Source organism: Myxocyprinus asiaticus, chromosome 8 (genome assembly GCF_019703515.2).
Source record: "Myxocyprinus asiaticus isolate MX2 ecotype Aquarium Trade chromosome 8, UBuf_Myxa_2, whole genome shotgun sequence".
In the NCBI taxonomy this organism is placed as follows: Eukaryota; Metazoa; Chordata; class Actinopteri; order Cypriniformes; family Catostomidae; genus Myxocyprinus; species Myxocyprinus asiaticus.
Window position 1 is genome coordinate 49288332 of NC_059351.1, and position 22550 is coordinate 49310881.

Sequence of the window (22550 nt, forward strand, 5' to 3'; positions counted from 1 at the left end):
GAGTCCTGACCTTAACCCCATTCAAAGTCTTTGGGATGTGTTAGAGAAGACTTTACTGAGTGGTTCGACTGTCCCGTTGTCAGCAATTACAGGACCAAACAAACACTGCAGTAGTAGAACACTAATATGCACCACGAATAGGTTCAAAGGACAGAAGAACTATGAGTTTGGGACAGTTTGTTCAAAGAGTCTTTGTTAAAATCCAGGATGGTGGAAAATCTAATCGGGCAGAAATTAAATTTGGCTTGACCCCAGGAACAGTGTTCGAATGATCTCAGAGCTCTTGGGTGTCCCCAGGGGGTGAGAAACACATAAATACCACCCCCAGTGCAAACTGTCCCGGATTCAATCCCCACACTAATTTACTTGTATTTTTATTTTTTTAATAAACCGATTGAAATTGCAACTCAACGCTAGTGGATATATGAACAGAATCTCATTTGGTGCCATTTTAAATGGTGAATTAGTGATTTCACTGACTTAAAAAAAAAAAAAAAAAAAAAAAAAACCTGACCTCAAAGCAGTGGTTGACTTTTGACTTTTCTGTGTTATAAGGACTGTGGTACAGTGATCCGATCACAAAATGTTTTGGACCCGGTTTATGCCTGTTTTTATTATTGTGTCCACTTCTGATTGGATCACCTGACATGCATCTTAAAACCAGGTGTAAACGGTGTCATAGACTCAGCCAGAAGAACTAGCAAATGTTATGGGTGCCTATGAAGGAACACCATTATTGCTTGGCCCCCAATATGGTATTACAGAAATGTAAGTATCTTTTTGCATTTTTGAAAATGTGTATATAGAGTGGTGTTGTCACTGCTCCCCGGGCCCACACTCTAGAACCGCCATTGATCTGTTCCTCATAAAATGTTATCATATGCTTCAGAAGATATAGAATATGCTTTTAAAGTGTTTTCATACAATCCAAGTAAATGGTGACCAAAACTTTGAAGCTCCAAAAAACACAAAAAAGCAGCATAAAAGTAATCCATACAACTCCAGTGGTTTAATCCATGTCTTCTGAAGTGATCTAAACAGTTTTGGGCGAGAACAGACCAAAATGTAAAATGTTTTTACAGTACATCTTGCCATTGCAGTCTCTAAGCACAATCATGATTTTAAGCTCGATTGCACTTCCTAGTGCTTGACATGCACAGAGTGCTAGATGGCTCTAAAATTTGTAATCAAGCTTGAAATCATGATTTTCAAGGGGAATGCTGGTGTCAAGATTCATAGTGAAAAATTAGTTTAATGTTGATCTGTTCTCATCCAAAACTGATTGGATCGCTTCAGAAGATATTAAACCACTGGAGTCATTTGAAAAAATGTTATGCTGCCTTTATGTGCTTTTTAGAGCTTCAGAATTTTGGCCACTATTCACTTGCATTGTATTGACCTACAGAGCTGAGATATTCTTCTAAAAATCTTCATTTGTTTTCTGCAGAAGAAAGAAAGTCATACACATCTGGGATTCAATGATGATGAGTAAATGATGAGAGAATTAACATTTTGGGGTGAACAGTTCCTTTAACAGCCCCTGTTCACTGTCCACTTTCACGTTCTATAGAAAACAGCTGCTTGGACACTCTGCAAAATAACTTCTTTTGCGTTCCACAGAAGAAAGACAAGGTTTGGAACAACACGAGGGTGAGTAATTGATGACAGAAAATTCACTTTTGGACGTACAGCTCCTTTAAACATTGCGCCTCTTGTACTACACAACGTTTGTACAGTAGTACTCAAGAATCAAATCTGAAGGATGTTTTGAGGATTGAGCGAATAGGCAAGCTGGCTGTGTTTTGCTGAGCGGCCACCTTTCATCATTGTCTTTAACTGGTAAAAACAAGAGCTCCCATAGCGTCAGAACAATGGGGCATGTCACAGGTATCCAAAAGGTTACACGAGAGAACAGATCATCGATCAGCTCCTATTTGTGACTTTTTTTAACCTAATGCATCAAAGCTTATATTCAGAATTGTCGAAGAAATACATTATGGTAAGAATAATCCATATCATGCATTAATGCATTATCATTTCACTGTAAGTGTGCAATAAGATAAGACTGTGTGAAATGCCTGACTGTCGCTCTCTATTCATCGGTGTAGTGAAGCGCAGCGGGAGTGTTCACTAACGAGCACAGCTCCTCCAGCTACACGGATTTGTCCCGCAGCTCCCTTACGGACCACTACACGCACCGCTGCTGCAACGCAATAGACTTTAAGAGATGAAAGAGTTCTGCACAGTTGATGTCTTTATGCAACAGAAACCAAAAGAAGCGTTTGAACATCGGCCTTCATTGCATAGGCATCAATATGACAAAGTAGTTAAAATATATGATGCAACTCAATGCAAACCTGCTGTTTATTGGCATTGATCTGAGAAAATAAATTTATTTGAAAAATTAAATTAGAGTTAATAAAAAAAATAAAAATAAAATAAAATCCACGACATTTTGAATTAGAGTAATACTTTATGCTATTGTGCTTTTGACTAAAAATCTTGCAGATATTTAAACCAAATTGCATTGGTTTCCTCTACGCATTCAAACAAGTTTGTTTTTTTAAGTCTACACAATACGGCGTTATATTAGTGCCAAAAGTTCGGCGCGCCTAAGTGGATATTTTGTGCGCACGAAAAGCACGCGAGTGAACTCAGTTTTGTTAGACAGTGTTACTTGTTGTCATGTTACTTGTGACGTTTTTTGTTGTGGTATTTTTTATGTATGAGTGTAGACTTACAGTTGTGGTAATTTTCATTTAATTAGGGATGAAGTGTTCATTTCTTCACTTCATTTGAAGTCCCACCTCCGTCTATATCTGGAGCATCACCTACAAAGAGCTGGCGCCTGCCAAACATCATAAAGGACACAAGCACATGCATTGTGTCTGATCGTGTAACATGCAACCCCTCTGGAATATCTTATGAAAATATGCAGTAAAATATTTTATTCCTCTTAGGGCTGAGGAGAAAAGGTAAGCATGCTCAAAATATCTATAGTTTCATTTATTAGGTTTGTTGACTTTTTAATTGTTATTATTCTATAAAATACCTTTAGTTGAGAAGCTGAGTGTGATGATGATTGAATAACAGACTTTGGCAGAGATGCAATAGAGATTTTTTTCTTGTAGTTGTTTAGCCCACATGCGAAATCTAGTGGAAAATAAACACCTGTGACAGTTCAGCATGTTTATAATTTTTCCTTTAATTACGTGTATACCTGCATAGACATGCCCTCAGTATTTTAGATGACGAAGTATTTGGCCCATGGGATCAAAAGCATCATGTTTGCATAGACACTCTACGGTACAAATAAGGGTTACAGTTACAGAAATGCTTGTTTTTTCCAACAGTCTTTTAGTAAGTTGGTTTCCAAAAATCTAGTTCAAAGCTATCATAGCTGCAAACTAAAATTACCACATTTTTTAATTTTGCTAATATCTGTTGGATAAACAAGTGAACACAATGAGACTTCACTGGGATACAGTGCTAACAGTGAATGTAGATTTTAGCTTTTAGCTAAAAGCTTTTTATTTTTGCCACAATTTTAAGGCATGTATCTATGTATCTATGCAGAAAATGACTTTCAAAAATAACCGTCCACTGAGAAATATTCCCTGAAGTGTATAAAGTGTGATAACTTGCCCCGGTATCATCTCTATCCATAGGTTATCAGGAAATAAGGTTGTCCAATATGATAAAAATGAGAAAAAAAAAAAAAAATTTTTTTTTAAACGTATGCATCAAGTTCGTAAAAAGGTAATATTTATGAAATATATATTAGTAAATATATTTTTGAAAAACATTTGTAGCATTTTCTAAAAAAAAAAAAAAAAAGTAGAGTGGTGTAACCATCATGTAAAAACAGCTTATTTTTTTAAGGATACAATAATTAAATATGATTCTAAACTACTTATACCAACCATTTATATATATATATATATACACACACACACACAGTTGGAATCGAAATTATTCAACCCCCCCAAGACAGTAAGGATTTACAAAGGTAAGCTTTTCTGATGACCCAGAATTTTTAAACTTTACATCTATATCAGTTGAGTGACACATTCAAAGTCATAGTGTGAATATATAACCTAATATTTATAAATAGTAGGATTTAAAAAAAAAAATACAGCCATGTCATAAGTATTCAACCCCTATTGCATGTAGCTGTTTCTTAAATATGTAAGGCTACACAAGTAATTGTTTTAAAACATAATTAAGTCATCAGTCTGCAATGGCACTTATTTAAGTTTTAAAATTTAAGTTTAGCGTTGTAAACATGCAAAAATGCAATTAAAAATAAGCTGTCTCAAAAGCTAATAGAGGAGATTATTTCATTACACAAGAAAGGTCATGGCTAAAAGTACATTTCCAAGGCACTTCAATTTCCAATAGACAAAGTTGGCAGCACCATTCATACATTTTTTAAATATGGTATAACAGCAACCTTCTTGGGGTGTGGAAGAGAGCAAAACTTCACCAAGGGAAATGTTGACTTGAATATTCAAGAAGTAATAGAAAAGAAGTAGGAAAGACCTGTGGAGTCCTGGAAGAAGGTTTTACAGACATATGACACTAAACTGAAAATGAGTTTTAGACCTATGGGTCAGCAGTACGTCTGGAGTAAGATGACAAGGTGATGACAAGAACGACATCATCCCCACAGTCAAGCATGGATGTGGGTCAGTCCTGTTATGGGGGTGTTTTGCGGCTGCAGGAAATGGCTATCCTGACTATGTGACTGACACCATGGATTCTTTCAGGTATCAGGCCATATTGGCATGAAAAATGTGATTCCTTCAGTGTGTAAATTGAAGCTCGGTGATCACTGGAATTTCCAGCAAGACAATAACACCAAGGATACATCCAAGTTGTCCAAAGTCTGGTTCAGGGATAGGTCATGGAATGTCCTTAAATGGCCCTTTCAGTCCATCATTAAAATCCCATTGCAAACCTTTGCTGGGATTTCAAGGAAGCAGTGGCAGCACAGAAACCAAAGAATGTCAATGAGCTGGAAGCTTTTGCTCATGAGAAATGTGTAAAAATTCTAATAGAGAAGTGTCCGAAGCCTGAGAACACTTACCTGAAACATTTATTTGCTGTTATTAAGGATAAAGGATGCTCCACAAATGATTGACTTTGGGGGTTGAATATTTTTGACATGACATTTGTGGAGAGAATTAGTAATTTTTTATTTTAAAATTTGGGTAAACTGAACTCTTTGTTCTCAAAATCACTCAAATGTGTATTAATAACTTACTTTGACTGTTTACTGAGGTTTTAGTTGATGTGTTTTAATTCACATCACCAGAATGTATTGATGGTCAGGGGGGGTTGAATAATTTTGATTGCAACTGTTTATATATAATATTAGTATACGTATATTATACAAAACAATTACTCTCATATTTAAATGTACTGTACATGAAGTACTGATCTGTTGTAAAATGAGTGTAGAGTTATAAAATGAGACCTTGTTTCCTTAATAAGCTGTGACACTGAGTTTGTGAGAAGCGTCATTGGTGCATGATGACAGTCACTTACACCGCCAAAGTGGCCAATGCTCGCTTCTGCGGCTTCTCCAAACTGCTGCTGGCCTGGAAAGGAAGCATCTATAAACTTCTGTACAAAGAGTTTCTGGCCTTCTTTGCCATGTACACGGCAATCAGCATCACATACAGGTGTGTGATTTTATTATTGTATTCATGCAGTGCTTTGATATGGAAGTCGTGCTTTAATTACATACTGTATTTTTCATTCCAGATTCTTCCTTCTGGACAATCAGAAGAGATACTTTGAAAAGGTTTCCATATACTGCAACCACTATGCCAGTCTTATCCCAATGTCTTTCGTATTAGGTATGGACATCCCAAGTGTTGGGTAGATTACTTCGGAAATGTAATCTGGTGCTGATTGCAAATTAAATTGTAATCATTAATGTAATCTTTTAGATTACACTTTTATATAATCTGGTTACTTGTAGATTATCCTGTTTTGATAAATCTAATTTAAAGTGTTTTAAGTACCAATTTACACTCCTTTCATTAAACATTTGCAAATATGAAATCAAACAACAATTTGCTATTTGTCAATTCCTAAATCAGTAATTACAATTACTTGATTTTTGTAATCTGATTACATAATCCAGATTACATGTAGTCCATTACTACCCAACACTGGACATCCCGAGACAGCATAACTGCTAAATTCAGTCAGTGTTGTGCAAACTTTTTCACAAACCTTTATATCTCCGTGAATAAAATCCCTAACGCTTACACAAATATTTTTCTGTATACTGAATGCAGGGTTTTACGTGACATTAATAGTGAACCGCTGGTGGAATCAGTACACGTCTATCCCACTACCGGATCGTATCATGTGCACGCTCTCCGGGGGCCTGCAGGGCGGGGACGAGCGCGGCCGGTTGCTACGGCGCACTCTGATGCGCTATGCGAGTCTGTCCGCAATCCTGATCTTGCGCTCCGTCAGCACAGCTGTGTTCAAGAGATTCCCAACTATGGATCATGTAGTTGAAGCAGGTAAAGCGGGTTTACAATTATGTTATTACTCTAGCCTTGTGTAGAAACACTGGGCTATACATAGACAGTCCGCAGATACCGTGGCAATGACAAAATTTGCTTTACACGCTCTGTGCACAAAACCTAGTGGCACACCGAAAACCAAAGTATACTTTGGCCTTTATGACATGCAAGAATCAGTGACGTTTTAGAAACAAAGACATCAAATCTCACCACAATCAGGCAGTGGCATATGAAGTGTCCTGTGTATTACAGTTGGAGTTGGCATTAGTTCATCCTATGTAGTCCATCGTAGTAGACTAAAGTGATGTCTGGCTGGCACTGGCTGCAGTTAGTCATCATCACTCAGCAACACGTAGCAGTGGAGTCTGACGCAAAGCAGGAAAGGAGCTGGATCTGGCCGGCTCTGGTAACCTCGGGATGTGAGACAGGGAAACAAATAGAAAAATAGCGTAGATGCCATTCAATACAGGTGCTGGTCATAAAATTAGAATATCATCAAAAAGTTGATTTATTTCACTAATTCCATTCAAAAAGTGAAACTTGTATATTATATTCATTCATTACACACAGACTGATATATTTCAAATGTTTATTTCTTTTAATTTTGATGATTATAACTGACAACTAAGGAAAATCCCAAATTCAGTATCTCAGAAAATTTGAATATTACTTAAGACCAATACAAAGAAAGGATTTTTAGAAATCTTGGCCAACTGAAAAGCATGAACATGAAAAGTATGAGCATGTACAGCACTCAATACTTAGTTGGGGCTCCTTTTGCCTGAATTACTGCAGCAATGCGGCGTGGCATGGAGTCGATCAGTCTGTGGCACTGCTCAGGTGTTATGAGAGCCCAGGTTGCTCTGATAGTGGCCTTCAGCTCTTCTGCATTGTTGGGTCTGGCATATCGCATCTTCCTCTTCAGAATACCCCATAGATTTTCTATGGTGTTAAGGTCAGGCGAGTTTGCTGGCCAATTAAGAACAGGGATACCATGGTCCTTAAACCAGATACTGGTTGCTTTGGCACTGTGTGCAGGTGCCAAGTCCTGTTGGAAAATGAAATCTGCATCTCCATAAAGTTGGTCAGCAGCAGGAAGCATGAAGTGCTCTAAAACTTCCTGGTATACGGCTGCGTTGACCTTGGACCTCAGAAAACACAGTGGACCAACACCAGCAGATGACATGGCACCCCAAACCATCACTGACTGTGGAAACTTTACACTGGACCTCAAGCAACGTGGATTGTGTGCCTCTCCTCTCTTCCTCCAGACTCTGGGACCCTGATTTCCAAAGGAAATGCAAAATTTACTTTCATCAGAGAACATAACTTTGGACCACTCAGCAGCAGTCCAGTCCTTTTTGTCTTTAGCCCAGGCGAGACGCTTCAGACGCTGTCTGTTGTTCAAGAGTGGCTTGACACAAGGAATGCGACAGCTGAAACCCATGTCTTGCATACGTCTGTACGTAGTGGTTCTTGAAGCACTGACTCCAGCTGCAGTCCACTCTTTGTGAATCTCCCCCACATTTTTGAATGGGTTTTGTTTCACAATCCTCTCCAGGGTGCGGTTATCCCTATTGCTTGTACACTTTTTTCTACCACATCTTTTCCTTCCCTTCGCCTCTCTATTAATGTGCTTGGACACAGAGCTCTGTGAACAGCCAGCCTCTTTTGCAATGACCTTTTGTGTCTTGCCCTCCTTGTGCAACGTGTCAATGGTCGTCTTTTGGACAACTGTCAAGTCAGCAGTCTTCCCCATGATTGTGTAGCGTACAGAACTAGACTGAGAGACCATTTAAAGGCCTTTGCAGGTGTTTTGGGTTAATTAGCTGATTAGAGTGTGGCACCAGGTGTCTTCAATATTGAACCTTTTCACAATATTCAAATTTTCTGAGATACTGAATTTGGGATTTTCCTTAGTTGTCAGTTATAATCATCAAAATTAAAAGAAATAAACATTTGAAATATATCAGTCTGTGTGTAATGAATGAATATAATATACAAGTTTCACTTTTTGAATGGAATTAGTGAAATAAATCAACTTTTTGATGATATTCTAATTATATGACCAGCACCTGTATATTGCAGAGTTATAGATCATGATAGATGTTTCTGGTTCCGGCAGACCTAACTAAAGCTGCCTAGTTGATGGAAAAATTAGATGTATGCCTGTCTAAATAGATGAGTCTTTAGTCTAAACTTAAACTGAGTGAGTGTGTCTGAGTCCCGAACAGTGTTAGGAAGACTATTCCGTAGTTTAGGAGCCAAATAGGAAAAGGATCTACCTCCTTTTATGGATTTTGATATTCTAGGTACTATTAAAAGGCCAGAATTTTGCGATCGTAATGAACGTTATGGAATAGAGCTTGGTAGAAGGTCACTTCAAGCTGCACTGTGTAACTTTGTGCTCTCTAGCGACATCTGGGATTGAAACTTAAAACTGCAAGCAATTTGCGGAAGAACACTAAACATGATTTGTGTTTCGGCTCTGCTCTTCTGGCAGATGAATCTCATGATTTTAGCTTAACTGGACATCACCTGTGTGTGATCATGACTTGAGATATTCACAGCTGGAGTCATAACTTGATATTTTCATGTTGATATAATGCTATATGATTAAACATTTAAAACTGTAATATTACTTGCTTTGATGAAGATAAACAACACTCGTATTCACATATTTTGAATTAATTAATTTGACTCTTATAGCGCTTTTCTTACACTACACTCAAAGCTCTTTTACATAAAGAACATGGGGCTCAAACACCTCAATCACTACCAATATATTTTAATATAATGTTTCAAGTGTTTTATCTACAATTAATGTTTGTATTGTACTACACTTATCAATTTAAGAGGTGATACTCTTAAGGCTGACACAAGTTAAATGGAAGACTTTATAATTTTTATATTATACTGTACAGCCTCAGCTGAAAATGCAAGTGAACCGTAATACTACAATAGTATGTCTATGCAATGCACACAATAACACAGTACACTAAAAACATAAAATGAGGATTCAGTAATGATGGGGATAAAATATACTTAATTAAACATGAAAATAATATGCTTAAAAATGCAATATAACAGTTAACAGTCAATTTCATAAGTCATAAATATTCGTAAACATGTCACAGTAACTCCCCACGACAACGAAGATGCATCGCAATCGGTTAACGCACGAGTATTGTTCGATTCATACAAGCATGACTAGCTATATTAGCTTTAAGAACCCTACCAGACAACATATCCAAGCATTAAAGCAGGTAAACAACTTCACCAAACCGATAACAGATAAACATCCATCCAGATTGTTGCGATGCTGTCCGGAACAGTGTGAGTGTGACTGAACTGAACTGTAGTTTCTTTCTTCTTTTTAACAACTAGTGATGGGTCATTCATAAACGATTCGTTCATTTTGAACTAATCTTTTATGCGACTCAGAAGAACGAGTAGTCTCAGAGAGTGATTTGTTCGTTTTGTGTTGGCCGTGCATGTGCATTGGCGCAACCTCTATTCGTTTGTTACGTGAAAACCGCATAGGCGCTGTACAGGAAACAGAAATTATTAGTTCACCTCTGGAGTCTTTTGGTCAGAGTCGTTTGTTCTTTTTTCACGTGACAGCTGTATATGCTATGCATTGCTCACACAGGAAACAGAAATGATTAGTTCACCTCTCGAATCTTCTGGTCCGAGTCGTTCGATTTTTGTCACGTGACAGCCGTATATGCCATACATTGCTCACACAGGAAACAGAAATGATTAGTTCACCTCTCGAGTCTTCTGGTCCGAGTCATTCGTTCTTTTGTCACGTGATAGCCGTATATGCTATGCATTGCTCACACAGGAAACAGAAATTATTAGTTCACCTCTCGAATCTTCTGGTCCGAGTCGTTCGTTTTTTGTCACGTGACAGCCGTATATCCTATACATTGCTCACACAGGAAACAGAAATGATTAGTTCACCTCTCGAGTCTTCTGGTCCAAGTCATTCGTTCTTTTGTCACGTGACAGCCGTATACGCTATGCAGTGACAAAAGAACGAATGACTCCGACAAGAAGATTCCAGAGATGAACTAATCTTTCTGTTTCTCATAATTTGTCCTTGGCTGCATTATCAATTTTTCCTTATTGGGACTATAATCAAAGTTTGCGTAAGCAGACGTGTTGGGGGGGATTTGGCTATTGAAAATGTAACATTTTAATTTAATTCTGCTCAAATGAACGAAATGAACTAAATGACTTGAATAAAGATTCTTTCATTTTGCTGAACAAGACTCAAAGATTCAAGTCAGTAAAATGATCTGATCTTCCCATCACTAGACTGAACTGAACTGTAGTTTCTTTCTTCTTTTTAACAACTACTCGCAAACTAAAACAGTGCATTACTGCAATCTGCTGTTTACATGGGAACGAGACAGCCAGCTCTTCTTTCCTATGTTCACGGACATGACGTAATGACGCAAGGATGTATGTCATAAGCCAGCGATTTCGTGCCAAATCGAACCCGACAGCTTAAAATACAAATTTTATAGGCTTACCTTGTGAATCGGGGTACGGTAAGAACGTTGTTTTGAACACTGATTATGTACTCAATCAATAATGGCAATTTGTTCATTTTTAACAAAAAAATCTTACATAGTGCAGCTTTAAGTACTGCAGAGATAAACCATTTAAAGCTTTGTATCTAGTTAACAGAATCTTTAAATTAATATGAAATTTAACTGGTAACCAATGTAATGACAATACAATGGGGAAAATATGAGCATATTTCTTGGTTCTAGTCACACTGGCTGCTGCATTTTGAAACAATTGAAGTTTATTTATTGAACTAGCAGGACATCCTCCCAGTAATGCATTACAATAATCTATTCTTGAGGTCATGAACGCCTGAATTAGTTTTTCGGCATCAGCAACAGAGAGCATGTGTTGTAACTTAAATATTTCTGAGGTGGAAGAATGCTGTTCTACAAACATTGGTAATTTGATTTTCAAAGGACAGATTGGTATCACACCTAAGTTCTTCGCTGTAGAAGATGATGTAACAGTACATCCATCGAGAGTTAAATTATATTTTAGAGGCTTATTTTTAGAGGTTTTTGGTCCAATAATTTGTACCTCTGTTTTGTTGGAATTGAGTAGAAGGAATTTTCTGGCCATTTAATTTTTGATTTCATTGATACACTCTGCTAATCTGGAGAATTGTGAAATTTCATTGGGTTTTGAATAAATATAAAGTCCAAAGGATAGCAAAGGAGTTAATATTAAGAAGAGGTTCTGAGATTACAGGGAATACCTCTTTTAAGAGCTTAGTTGGTATTGGATCTAACATACATGTTGTTGCTTTTGATGTTATGATAAGTTTTGTTAACTCTTCATGACCTATGACAGCAAAGGATTGAATTTGCTCGTGAGGAAAATTATGAGACACTGTTTTCTGGGGTGCTTTTACAGACGATTGCATAGTTCTAATTTTATTTCTGATGATTTAAATTTTATCAATAAATATATTCATGTCATTCCTATTGCGGACAGTCAAGTCATTACAATTCTACTGCGATAGAATATCTGGTTCAGTTGAGACTTTATTCCTAACAATTTAGCCACAGTACTGAATAAACCCCTAGGATTGTTGTGGTTATTTTCTGAGTTTGCTAAACTATGCTGACCTGGCAGTTTTTAGTGCCTGTCTGTAGCTACGGGCACTATCCTTCAATGCACCATGAATTATTAGTGAAGATTAGTGGTCGAAAGAATAGTTCTACCTGAATGATAACGTGGTGTAGATTGAGTGACATTAGCTAATCGCTGCATACAAGAGATGAGGTAATGATCTGAGATGTCATCGCTCTGCGGTAGAATTCCATATGACAGAATTAAATCTAGCGTATTATTATGGTGTTGAGTTGGTGCTGTCACATTTTGTCTGACTCCATGAGAGTTTAGAATATCGATAAATACTGATCCCAATGTGTAATTTTCATTATATACGTGAATGTTAAAGTCACCAACAATTAAAGCTCTGTCCACAGTAGCTACTAGATCTGATAGACAATCTGCAAATTCACCAAGGAAATCAGAATACAGCCCGGGTGATCTATATTCTGTAGCAAGGGCAAAAGATGACAGAGTTTTTTTATTTATATCTGATGACGTCACATAAAGCATTATTAGTTCAAAAGACTTAAACTTATATCCTGTCCTCTGAGTAACACCAAAAACTTCACTGTAAGTTGTAGCAACACCTCCACCTCGACCCTTTAGACGAGGCTCATGTTTATAACAATAACCTGGCGGAGTAGACTCATTTAAACTAATATATTCATCTGTTTTAAGCCAGGTTTCAGTCAAACAGTGAGGTACCAAAACTGTGATCTGTAATAATTTCATTTACAATTGGTGCTTTTGTTGAAAGAGATCTAATGTTTAGTGGCCCTACCTTTATATGATGTTTATCTTCAAAAAATGTTTTTCAAGTTTGACCTTAATCAGATTTTTTCTAAATTATTTTCACATACCTTTCAGAAAAAAGCAATGTTGAATATTTATCAAAGGCTGCTACGTGTCATAAATTATGAGTGTCTGCTGCCATCTGCTTAAAAAAAAACATGACAAACATTTGATAATTTCATAGCAATGTCAAGTATAGCCTATAGGTGGCCTCGGTGTTCCCCTCATTGTTGAATGGTGTTTGTAACCCAGTGCTGTAAATTAATTTATAGATATCACAAGCTATACATTTTGGATATTTATTTGGCATTACAAAGACAGTTATTTGTCAGAGTGTTGCTATTTATTAAACCACTTGCTCTGAATATTTAGTTTTTACAATAATGCCACATGTGGAACTCAATGTACAGTCAAACCTGACCATGGTTTTACACAGAGAAGACTTTGTAAAAGTATTTTTTTATCTACCATTTATATTGCAAACATCATTCAATGACGTGTGTGTGTGATGTGTGTGATGGTGGGTAGTTGTAGGTGTGGGTGTTTTCTGCACTGTGGCAGTGTTATAGTCTCACCAATCTATTTCTGTGTGTGTGTGTTCTGCATTGTGTCTCTGTGTTCTGGTCTCACCCACTGATTTCCCCATTGATTTCTGTGGCTGGACAAATTTGTCTGGGAACAGTATGAATGTGACATTTTTTGCAAAACCATCTAAACCTGATGGAATCTTTCCAGGATTTATTTTGTGCATTTAGTTGGTAAAAAGAGGAAAAGTCACAAAAACCCAGACCACTCCAAAGAAGGATACAATTTTAAAAAAGTGGATCAAATGGGACAAAAATGTCTGAACATATCATAAGGGTTAAGTTATGTCTGTCTCTTTCTAGGTTTTATGACAAGAGAAGAGCGTAAGAAGTTTGAGAGTTTGCATTCACCCTATAATAAGTATTGGATCCCATGTGTGTGGTTCACTAACCTGGTGGCAGTCGCACGCTGTGAGGGCAGAATTAAAGATGACAATACTTATAAACTCCTACTGGAGGTAATTCATCCACTAATATACTTAATTCATGAAGCAAAAGTTTATTTATCAGATACACTAGTTTCTGTTTCTCTGTCAGAAACGTATGACAGTATTCATGAAAGTAAGGTCACTGTACAGGTAGTTGATTGCATTCAAAAGATTCAATGCTTTGTTTAAAAGTGTTTGGTTCAAAACAGTAATTATCAGTGCTGCTTTTAATTAGCTTTTTCTCTCTATTTCTCTCTATCCATTGCTTCCATTCCTGTTTTCTGTTGTTTTTATAGGAGCTGAACAATTTCAGAGGGAAATGTAGCATGCTTTTCCACTATGACATGATTAGTGTACCATTGGTCTATACGCAGGTCAGATCGATTGACCAAACTAATGAACGTATGTGTTTGATTAAAATCTTTTTGATGTAATATGAACGCAAATTTGAAACACATCACTGTGACGCTCTTCTTTTCCGCCACAGGTGGTGACTCTGGCAGTGTACAGTTTTTTCTTGGTGTGTTTGATTGGACGTCAGTTTCTAGACCCTGATCAGGGTTATCCGGGTCATGACCTTGACCTTTACGTCCCCGTCTTTACCCTTTTGCAGTTCTTTTTCTATGCTGGCTGGCTGAAGGTCAGGATCCTCTAATGCCACGGTGCTTTACAGTTTACATATTCATTAGATGCTCCTCCTCCATTGTAGATTGCCCTACCCACAAATGTAAATATCTGATTATTAAAAATGAATCTAAAGAATCATTCCATTGACTCCACATTTCATTAATTTTGACTGTTTGTCTAACTAACATTTCTTTTAATATTTTGTTTATGTATGTTTGTTTGTTACGTGTAAACAAACGTCAGGTGGCAGAGCAGCTCATTAATCCGTTTGGAGAGGATGACGATGATTTTGAAACCAACTGGTTGATTGATAGAAACTTCCAGGTGCTATTTGCCAATATATAAAATTACTTGTTCTATTTACCTTATTCACCTACAGTATTTATCTAAGAATCAAGAAACACCCACTAACTCACTCATTCACTCAGATCACTCACTCACACACTCATTCATTCATTTACTCATTCACACACTTATTTTCTCACTCATTCATTCCCTACATTCATCTGAAGAGCATTAAAGTAATTTTTTTCTGGGTGCGTGTGTGTATTTTCAAGGTGTCTATGATGGCAGTGGATGAAATGTATGGAGATTTGCCCATGATGGAGAGGGATCGTTACTGGAATGACTCAAATCCTCGTCCGCCGTACACAGCCGCTACTCTCTTCGTGCTGCGCAAACCCTCTTTCCAGGGCTCCACCTTCGATATGGCGTCAGTGCTCACCAAACACAAATCTACTATTATCTTTTACGATCAGACAATTTACTGTAAACATTGTTAAAAAAGCATATACAAGATAAAGTGCTAGATTGCATTTGATTAGAAAATTAGAAAATTGTTTGTTTAACATTAAAGTTATGCAAAAGAAACGTAATGTTGACGTTAATATTAAACACATATTTTAAAGAGTATCTTATATAATTGACCTAAAAATGAATATGCTGTTCTTTTTTACTCGCCCTCAGATCATTGCAAACTTCATTTTGCTCCATGCTGTTATTTTTTCCAGGGGACACAATAGGAGAAAGTTTGATGGATGCAGTTGAAATTGTTTATATTCACCACAGCTATCAAACTCCAAAAACAAAAAAAAAACAAACAAAAAAAAACCCACCATAAAATTAGCCAAGAAATTATGACATGTTCACTATATTCCAAGTCTTCTGAGGACATAAGATAGCTTTGTAGTAAAATCAGACAGAAATGTAGGCTGTTATTCACAGAAAATCGTCTTGCTTTGTGTGAGGAATGAATCTTATAGACTTCATTTTTCAGGCTGTTCTCACTAAATTCAGTAACAGTATGCTGAAAGTTCTTCAGCTAAAATTGGTCTGTGCTTACCGAAATTCAAACCACTGCCCTCAGTGACCAAAATTGGAAGTGTTTTTAAATGTATGGGCACGTCTGAGCTCCAGTTTTCCAGTGAAATATCTACAGAGGAATGGACATTTGTAAAGTAAGTTGTAAAGCGAGTTGTTTTTAGTTGTAAATGATGCAGTACAGTCAACATGAATGCATATTTTATTTACCCTATGCCCTAACCTAAACTCCAACCCTAAACCTTACTGCCAATGGATTAAAAATGTAATTTTAGAGGGGAAATTTACTCACCTAATCAAACTGGTTTCCATTGGACTATAAACCATGTCTCAGAGTATGGAAAGCCATTTTAACATTTAATGGGTCTCCACCTGATATCAAGTTCAGGACTCCGTAATGCAAACTAGTGATGGTTACATGACATTTATTTTCAATCTGTTACTTCCATTGCTTTGCCTAAGCATTGCCTTTGATATCAGGGTTTTTCCTCATAGAACACATTGGTTACCCAGTACAACACATTGCATACTGTATCTGACATCCATAGTGTATCTGATATCCATAGTCATGATGCATCACCAGTTTGCATCAGGGTGTCTTGAACTTGATATCAGGTGGATATTGTGTTCCAAAGAAAAAATAACAACATGCTGGTGTGGAACAAGATGAAAGTGAGTAAACAATGAGAGAATTTTCATTTTTGGAAAAACAGTTTCTTGAATATTCTGAAACACGTACAATTCTTCTATTTTAACATTTCAAATTCTTCAGAATTCCTAAAGAGGAGATGCATTTCCAGCCTCTGGAGGAGATCGCAGAGAACCTGGAGGAATCCAAGATGCGGAATCACAACCTCGCTGTCTTCAACCGGCTCCTCAGCTCCGCCCCCTCTCCCACAGGCTTCATGAGTGGAGCCTTGCGCCACACCTCTGCCCAGCTACAGCGATTGACACGTTCTGTCAGCCCTGACCCCTCCTTCTCAGATGAAGAAGGCGAGGGAGAGGGAAGCATGGGGAGAAGTGTAGGAACGGATAGTTCGATTGCGTCTGGACTCAGGCTGGACACTACCCAGAGCACCATCTGCAGCTGCGGAGGACTCATCAGTACCTGCCCACCGCTGTTGGCTGTGGAGCTCCACAAGCAAGAAGAGAGGCATGGAAGAGGGAAGAGGGAAGAGGAAAGAGGGCAGAACGGTTTCAGGAATATTGAGAAAGAGAACAAAGACGAGACGATGGTCAAGAAAGAGTCACTCGTGCCAAAGATACCACCCCCCTCATCGCAGGCATCTGTGAAGAACCATGAGAGACACCAGCCCAACGCAGCTTGCCAGAGCCCTTATGCTCTGGTCCAACTGAAGCCTCATCTCTCCATTTCAAGTGTTACCAACCGCTCTGTACCGGACTTCTTCTCTGTTGAGCCAATTAATGGCCAGGCAAAGGTCATGACTCCAAAACTGGCCAATAGCAAGGCAGAACGTGGCGTGTCTTTACTGACTGTCCCATCTCTTGAGGTCTCCACATTCCCAGATAAAACTGAAAAAGAGCAGATGTTGGCAGATTCTTCCAACGGTCAAACTCGATGTCAATGTGAAAGCATGGGGTCAGAGTTTACAGGGTCAGGTAGCAAGGTTGACTAAATCGAACTTTTGATTTTTTTTCCACCTTGACTTTCATAGGAAAAACTGTTTGAGCAAAATGACAGTGGCTGCATCCGAAACCAGGAAATTGCTACCTCTGGAGACTATATATGGAGGTAGAAAGTGATGAAGGCATGTCCGAATCCAGCGTTCGTGTCACATCCTGTCTACTGAGATACCTTCATCTGATCGATTTTTTAAGGCAGCATAGATGTATCCTTCGCTGCCTCTGAAATCCCACAATCCTGTGCGTGCAGATTCAGGGCGGTTGAGCTGGAGAAATAAAATGGCGGCCGAAGAGGCAGTAGGCAGCCAATTTGTGTATAATGCATGTTTTTTTTCCCCACTTTTGATTCCATTTCTAGCAAGAAATTACTATTGTAGTTATGAAACATACACTTGGTTATCACCAAAACTCTCTTGATTTTGTTCTAGATTATATAGATATAGATATTTGACCATTGCGGTTCAGATGGAATGAATGAAGCAGACGCGTTATCTTTAGTGGACACCAGATGGCAATAATCAGTTGCTGGTATTCTAGCAATGATGTGAGGTCATGCTGCCTCAGTAGCCTGTCCTAAACCAGTTTCTGGAGGTACCTTCCTACGCAAACGCTGTCTGTTGAGTCATTGACTGATAGGGCAAGGAGGCAACAAGACAGCTACCTTTTGGTTTCGGATGCAGCCATTGTTTAAATATTCTTTAACTATGTAGCCTATATCTTGTTGCAACACAAAACTCGCCAAATCATTTGGAGTTTTTCAGATATTTTAAAGATATATAATGTTATGCAACTGTATGTAAACAAAATAATCACTGTGATGGAAACAATGTTAATCAGTACTGACATTGATCTCTAGAGATTTAGGGTTTGTTGAAAGTAAGAAAGTGCATGTCTAGAAAACACAGATGTAACTGATAGTTTTTATATAGATTTATTCATTTGAATACATTAAATAGCTGACAAGCACATGAAAGTGGAGAATGCATCACAGGAATTGTTCTGATGAAAATGAATAGTGTTTAATTCATTATCTAGTTTGATTATTAATGACTGGCACTATTTTCAACCCCAAACTGTACAATCGTAATATCTGGCTAAAATGATCCACATGAGGGCAGTATTGCAATATTCTATGGCTTTCGTATAAAGCTGCTTATATTTTTAAACAGCAAATAAAACTATTCAGTTATAGGTTATATATATATGTGTGTGTGTGTGTGTGTGTGTGTGTGTGTGTGTGTGTGTGTGTGTGTGTGTGTGTGTGTATATACACACACACACACACACACACACACACACACACTACAGGTCAAAAGTTTTGAAACACTTACTCATTCTTTATTATAATTTTTGTTCTCATTTTAGAATAAGAGTAAAGTCATCAAAACTATGGAATAACATAAATGGAACTATGGGAATTATGTTGTGACTAAACAAAATCCAAAATAAATCAGAACTGTGTTATATTTTAGCATCTTCAAAGTAGTCACCCTTTGCCTAGAATTTGCAGACATGTACTCTTGACATTTTCTCAAACAACTTCTTGAGGTATCACCCTGGGATGCTTTTTAAACAGTATTGAAGGAGTTCCCATCTATGTTGGGCACTTATTGGCTGCTTTTCTTTATTATTTGGTCCAAGTCATCAATTTAAAACAAATTAAATTTAATTAAATTTTAGTTTTATAATGAAATAAATTAATATGGTGGCACAATTATATTTTTGTCTACAAAACTAATTTCAAACATTTAAGCATACGCCTTCAGTTCTTATTCTGAAGTTTTTATTCAGACTTAATAGAAGTCTTAGTTTAATTAGTGTTGTTGTTTTGTTATACATAGTTGTGTTTTGTTTGAAGTCATCATCATGGTGATTAGTGTATTTATTTGCTGTTTATATTTTATATTTCCCCTCTAATTTTATATATTATATTTTAGTGTCTTAAAAATATAATCTTTGAATGATTGCATTCACGTAGTAAAATGGAACACCATGTTTGTAAGATTTGTAGAATGATCTGAACTGTTCACCAATCAGAACTCTGTACTCATAAGAGATGATGTCAATTCATTTGCAAATGCTTAATGCCTACTGTTGTTTCTGTAATCTATGTTAGTTCGAGGTTATATCCTCAACTTATTTTATGGTTCTGTTTTTTGCCTTTGGAAATGTGGAGAACTTTGTCTTCAGTAAACTCTCTCTCAACTGACTGAATCTCAACTTTGACTCCTGTTCATCATTGTAACAAACTGGTCTCTCTCTAATGGGTCTAACAGTATTTCCTTACATCACCCTAATGGTGACATCACACAAAACAACTATTTATAACAAAATAACATATATAATACTACAAAAGAGATAAAACCTCTATGAATTCTTAATAACAACTATTTAAATGCTCCCATACGTTCATTTTGACCAAGGACACGTAATTCAAACGCAAGGCATTGTGTGTATTCCACATAGTCTCAATTTTATGTGCAATCGTTTGAGTTATTAACACTTAAAATCTTGTCAATGGATTTTTAAGAAAAATAAGTTCAAGGAACATATGTATTTGAGTTATGGGCCCAAAACTTGATATTTCAAGTAAAGATATTCTGAAAACTTGATTTTTCCAGTAATGACCACATTTGTTTTAAGGTCTGTAAAACACTTTTGTTTTATAGTAACACAGAACTGAGGTTTAACAAGTCGATTGCATGACTGATGTACCTTACTCATAGTTTGGTCCCATATGAGAGAGAACCCAATGTTTGGTTCATGCTAGTCCTGAATGCTCTCAATAACGTCATTCTCTAATGTGCTTAGCGGTTTTTCTTTCTGTTAAGTAAATTTAAAATCATAAGTATTTGTCACAAGTATTCATTCCTGTAAGAGACATTTAATAAAGGTTGAAAATATTGTAAGTTACAATGCCTCACACGTTTCATAATTTACATGTCTGTAGTATTAAATGTATAAATGTATAAAAAAAATATAAAATGTTATAAACATAAAAAAAAAAAAAAATGGTGTTCCTGTACTTGAACGTTATGGGACTTTATTTGCATAGTAATTTTTACTCTCACCAACAACCTTAGAAGCAGAACAAACACTACCCAAGCAACCTGCATGATGAAGACAATGAGCACAGCAAAGAAAAACTGAAAACGAGAAAGAAAAACATCTTTGAAATCTTCTTGTGTTTCATTTATTTTTCGCATCAGGCCTTACGTATGTTCACGTGTTTTGACATTTTTATTTGACACTTTTTGATCATGTGTGACCGTCACCTTAAAAGCAGCACTGAAGTTGTAGTACATGCAAGTTTTCCATAGCTTTAGAATATAACGTACAAGTCGTATGCACATATGACATTTAAGGTGAAAAAGAGCTCACTTACAGTGATGAAAACGAAGAAGCTGGAGGCTAGTTTTAAACATAATGTGGCTGTTGCCATCTTGTTTATTTCTGTCTGTTGCAAAAAGAGAGAAATTGTCATTCATTTACAGTATGTCAAATGCTACAACTGAATTTATCTGAACAATATACACTCAGCTAAAATGCATTTTATGTATTGTCCAGCCCCTGTGTTGGACTATACAGGTTTCCATAGCAATGTTCTAGGTCTAGGACCACTCATAGTACAAATTGTTAATAAGTTTAATTCATCCTTGTCTTGCAACATGGTCACACGGGAATTCTGCATGTTGTTTCCGAGAGTTCCAGTACCCTAGGATCGGACACATTATGCCGACTTACTGACAAGTGACTTCATTGTGTTTAACTTCCCTTGTGGCGCGACCGGAAGCATGTTGTGTCAGCAGTGTGGGAAATCCTGGGTCGGATACCGCGTTGAAACCAGGAGGTAATAACGTTCACATAATCAGTAATGAGCGCAATTCAAAAGGTTGCATTTTCCCCTCTAATATTACATTTTCCTACACTGATGGTAAAGTTTAGGTTTGGGGTTCGAGTTAAGGAGTTGTTTATAAAATATGTATTACAGTCTCAACAGCTTCACAACTCGCTTTTGGCGCCCCTCTGTGGACATTTCACCCTAGAACTGGCGCTCACGTGCACATATGCGCAACACTTATCGTTTTGGCCACTGGGGGCAGTGTTTTGAATTTGGTGAGCACAGATGGATTTTAGCTAAAGAAAAGTCAACCTACTGTTTCTTATTTCAATGTGAGATCAGTCTTTAGAATGACTATTACATAAAAGTGTTTCACCTCATACCTGCATATTGCAACATTCACACTCAAAATCATATGTGGAGCTCAGGGCTCAAGTTTGGGACCATTTTTGTTGTCTTTATACTTATTAGTGTATAATCTAACATGCTACACACCTATCCAAACCCATAACTTGATAGACTTTGAACAGAATATCATGAAATATCTCAAATGTTAGGTTACAAAAAACATTTTGTCCCAACCCCAAGTTAAATCTGACTCCGGTCGAAACCATTTCAGGTAACTAAATTTGAATTTGCGGTTGACCTTAAAAAAACTCACACAGGATTTAGAGACAAAATGAGGAAGTTGAACTTGAATGTAAAAAAAAGGTGTTAAAAAAGGGTCTGAAATGCTTTTTTCCAAAGGCCGTTTCAATTTTTTCAACCAAAATGATTTGAGATCAAGCAATAATTGGCAGCCCCCTGATGATGAACCCTGTTAACTTGAGCTTTGAGAAGTTTTTGAGATGTTTAACTTCTACAAAAGTCCTGTCTTTTCTTAAATTGATTCTTCTTAGCAATCCTTTTCGACAGAGCTGAAGTATGACAATAGTCTAGCTAGCAAACTTGCCTCTCCACAGATGGATCTTTGTCCTGTAATCGTCTTTTCAGCAAATCCAACAGTTAGGCAAGGCTTAAACGAACATTTTAATCCAACACATACTTGTGAAGGAGAGTTTCAACTGTAACTATTTTTGTCAAACCACAAAATAGTGATGCATGCCTT

The 22550-nt window shown here is 37.1% G+C and overlaps 1 protein-coding gene across 2 annotated transcripts; it reads left to right on the plus strand.

The window, feature by feature from the left end:
- The first annotated feature begins 1524 nt into the window (after positions 1-1524).
- Positions 1525-18824, plus strand: LOC127445022 (bestrophin-2-like). Of its 2 annotated transcripts, XM_051704739.1 has the most exons (11): positions 1525-1650; positions 2768-2975; positions 5497-5687; positions 5770-5864; positions 6312-6545; positions 13886-14040; positions 14307-14384; positions 14498-14650; positions 14881-14961; positions 15195-15349; positions 16730-18824. In XM_051704739.1, exons 3-11 carry the CDS (start codon positions 5533-5535, stop codon positions 17592-17594), a joined length of 1971 nt encoding a protein of 656 aa, XP_051560699.1. In that variant the 5' UTR covers positions 1525-1650; positions 2768-2975; positions 5497-5532; the 3' UTR covers positions 17595-18824. The 2 variants fall into 2 exon arrangements, with proteins under 2 accessions (XP_051560699.1, XP_051560700.1); XM_051704740.1 differs by lacking the exons at positions 5770-5864; positions 6312-6545.
- Positions 18825-22550: the final 3726 nt, after the last annotated feature.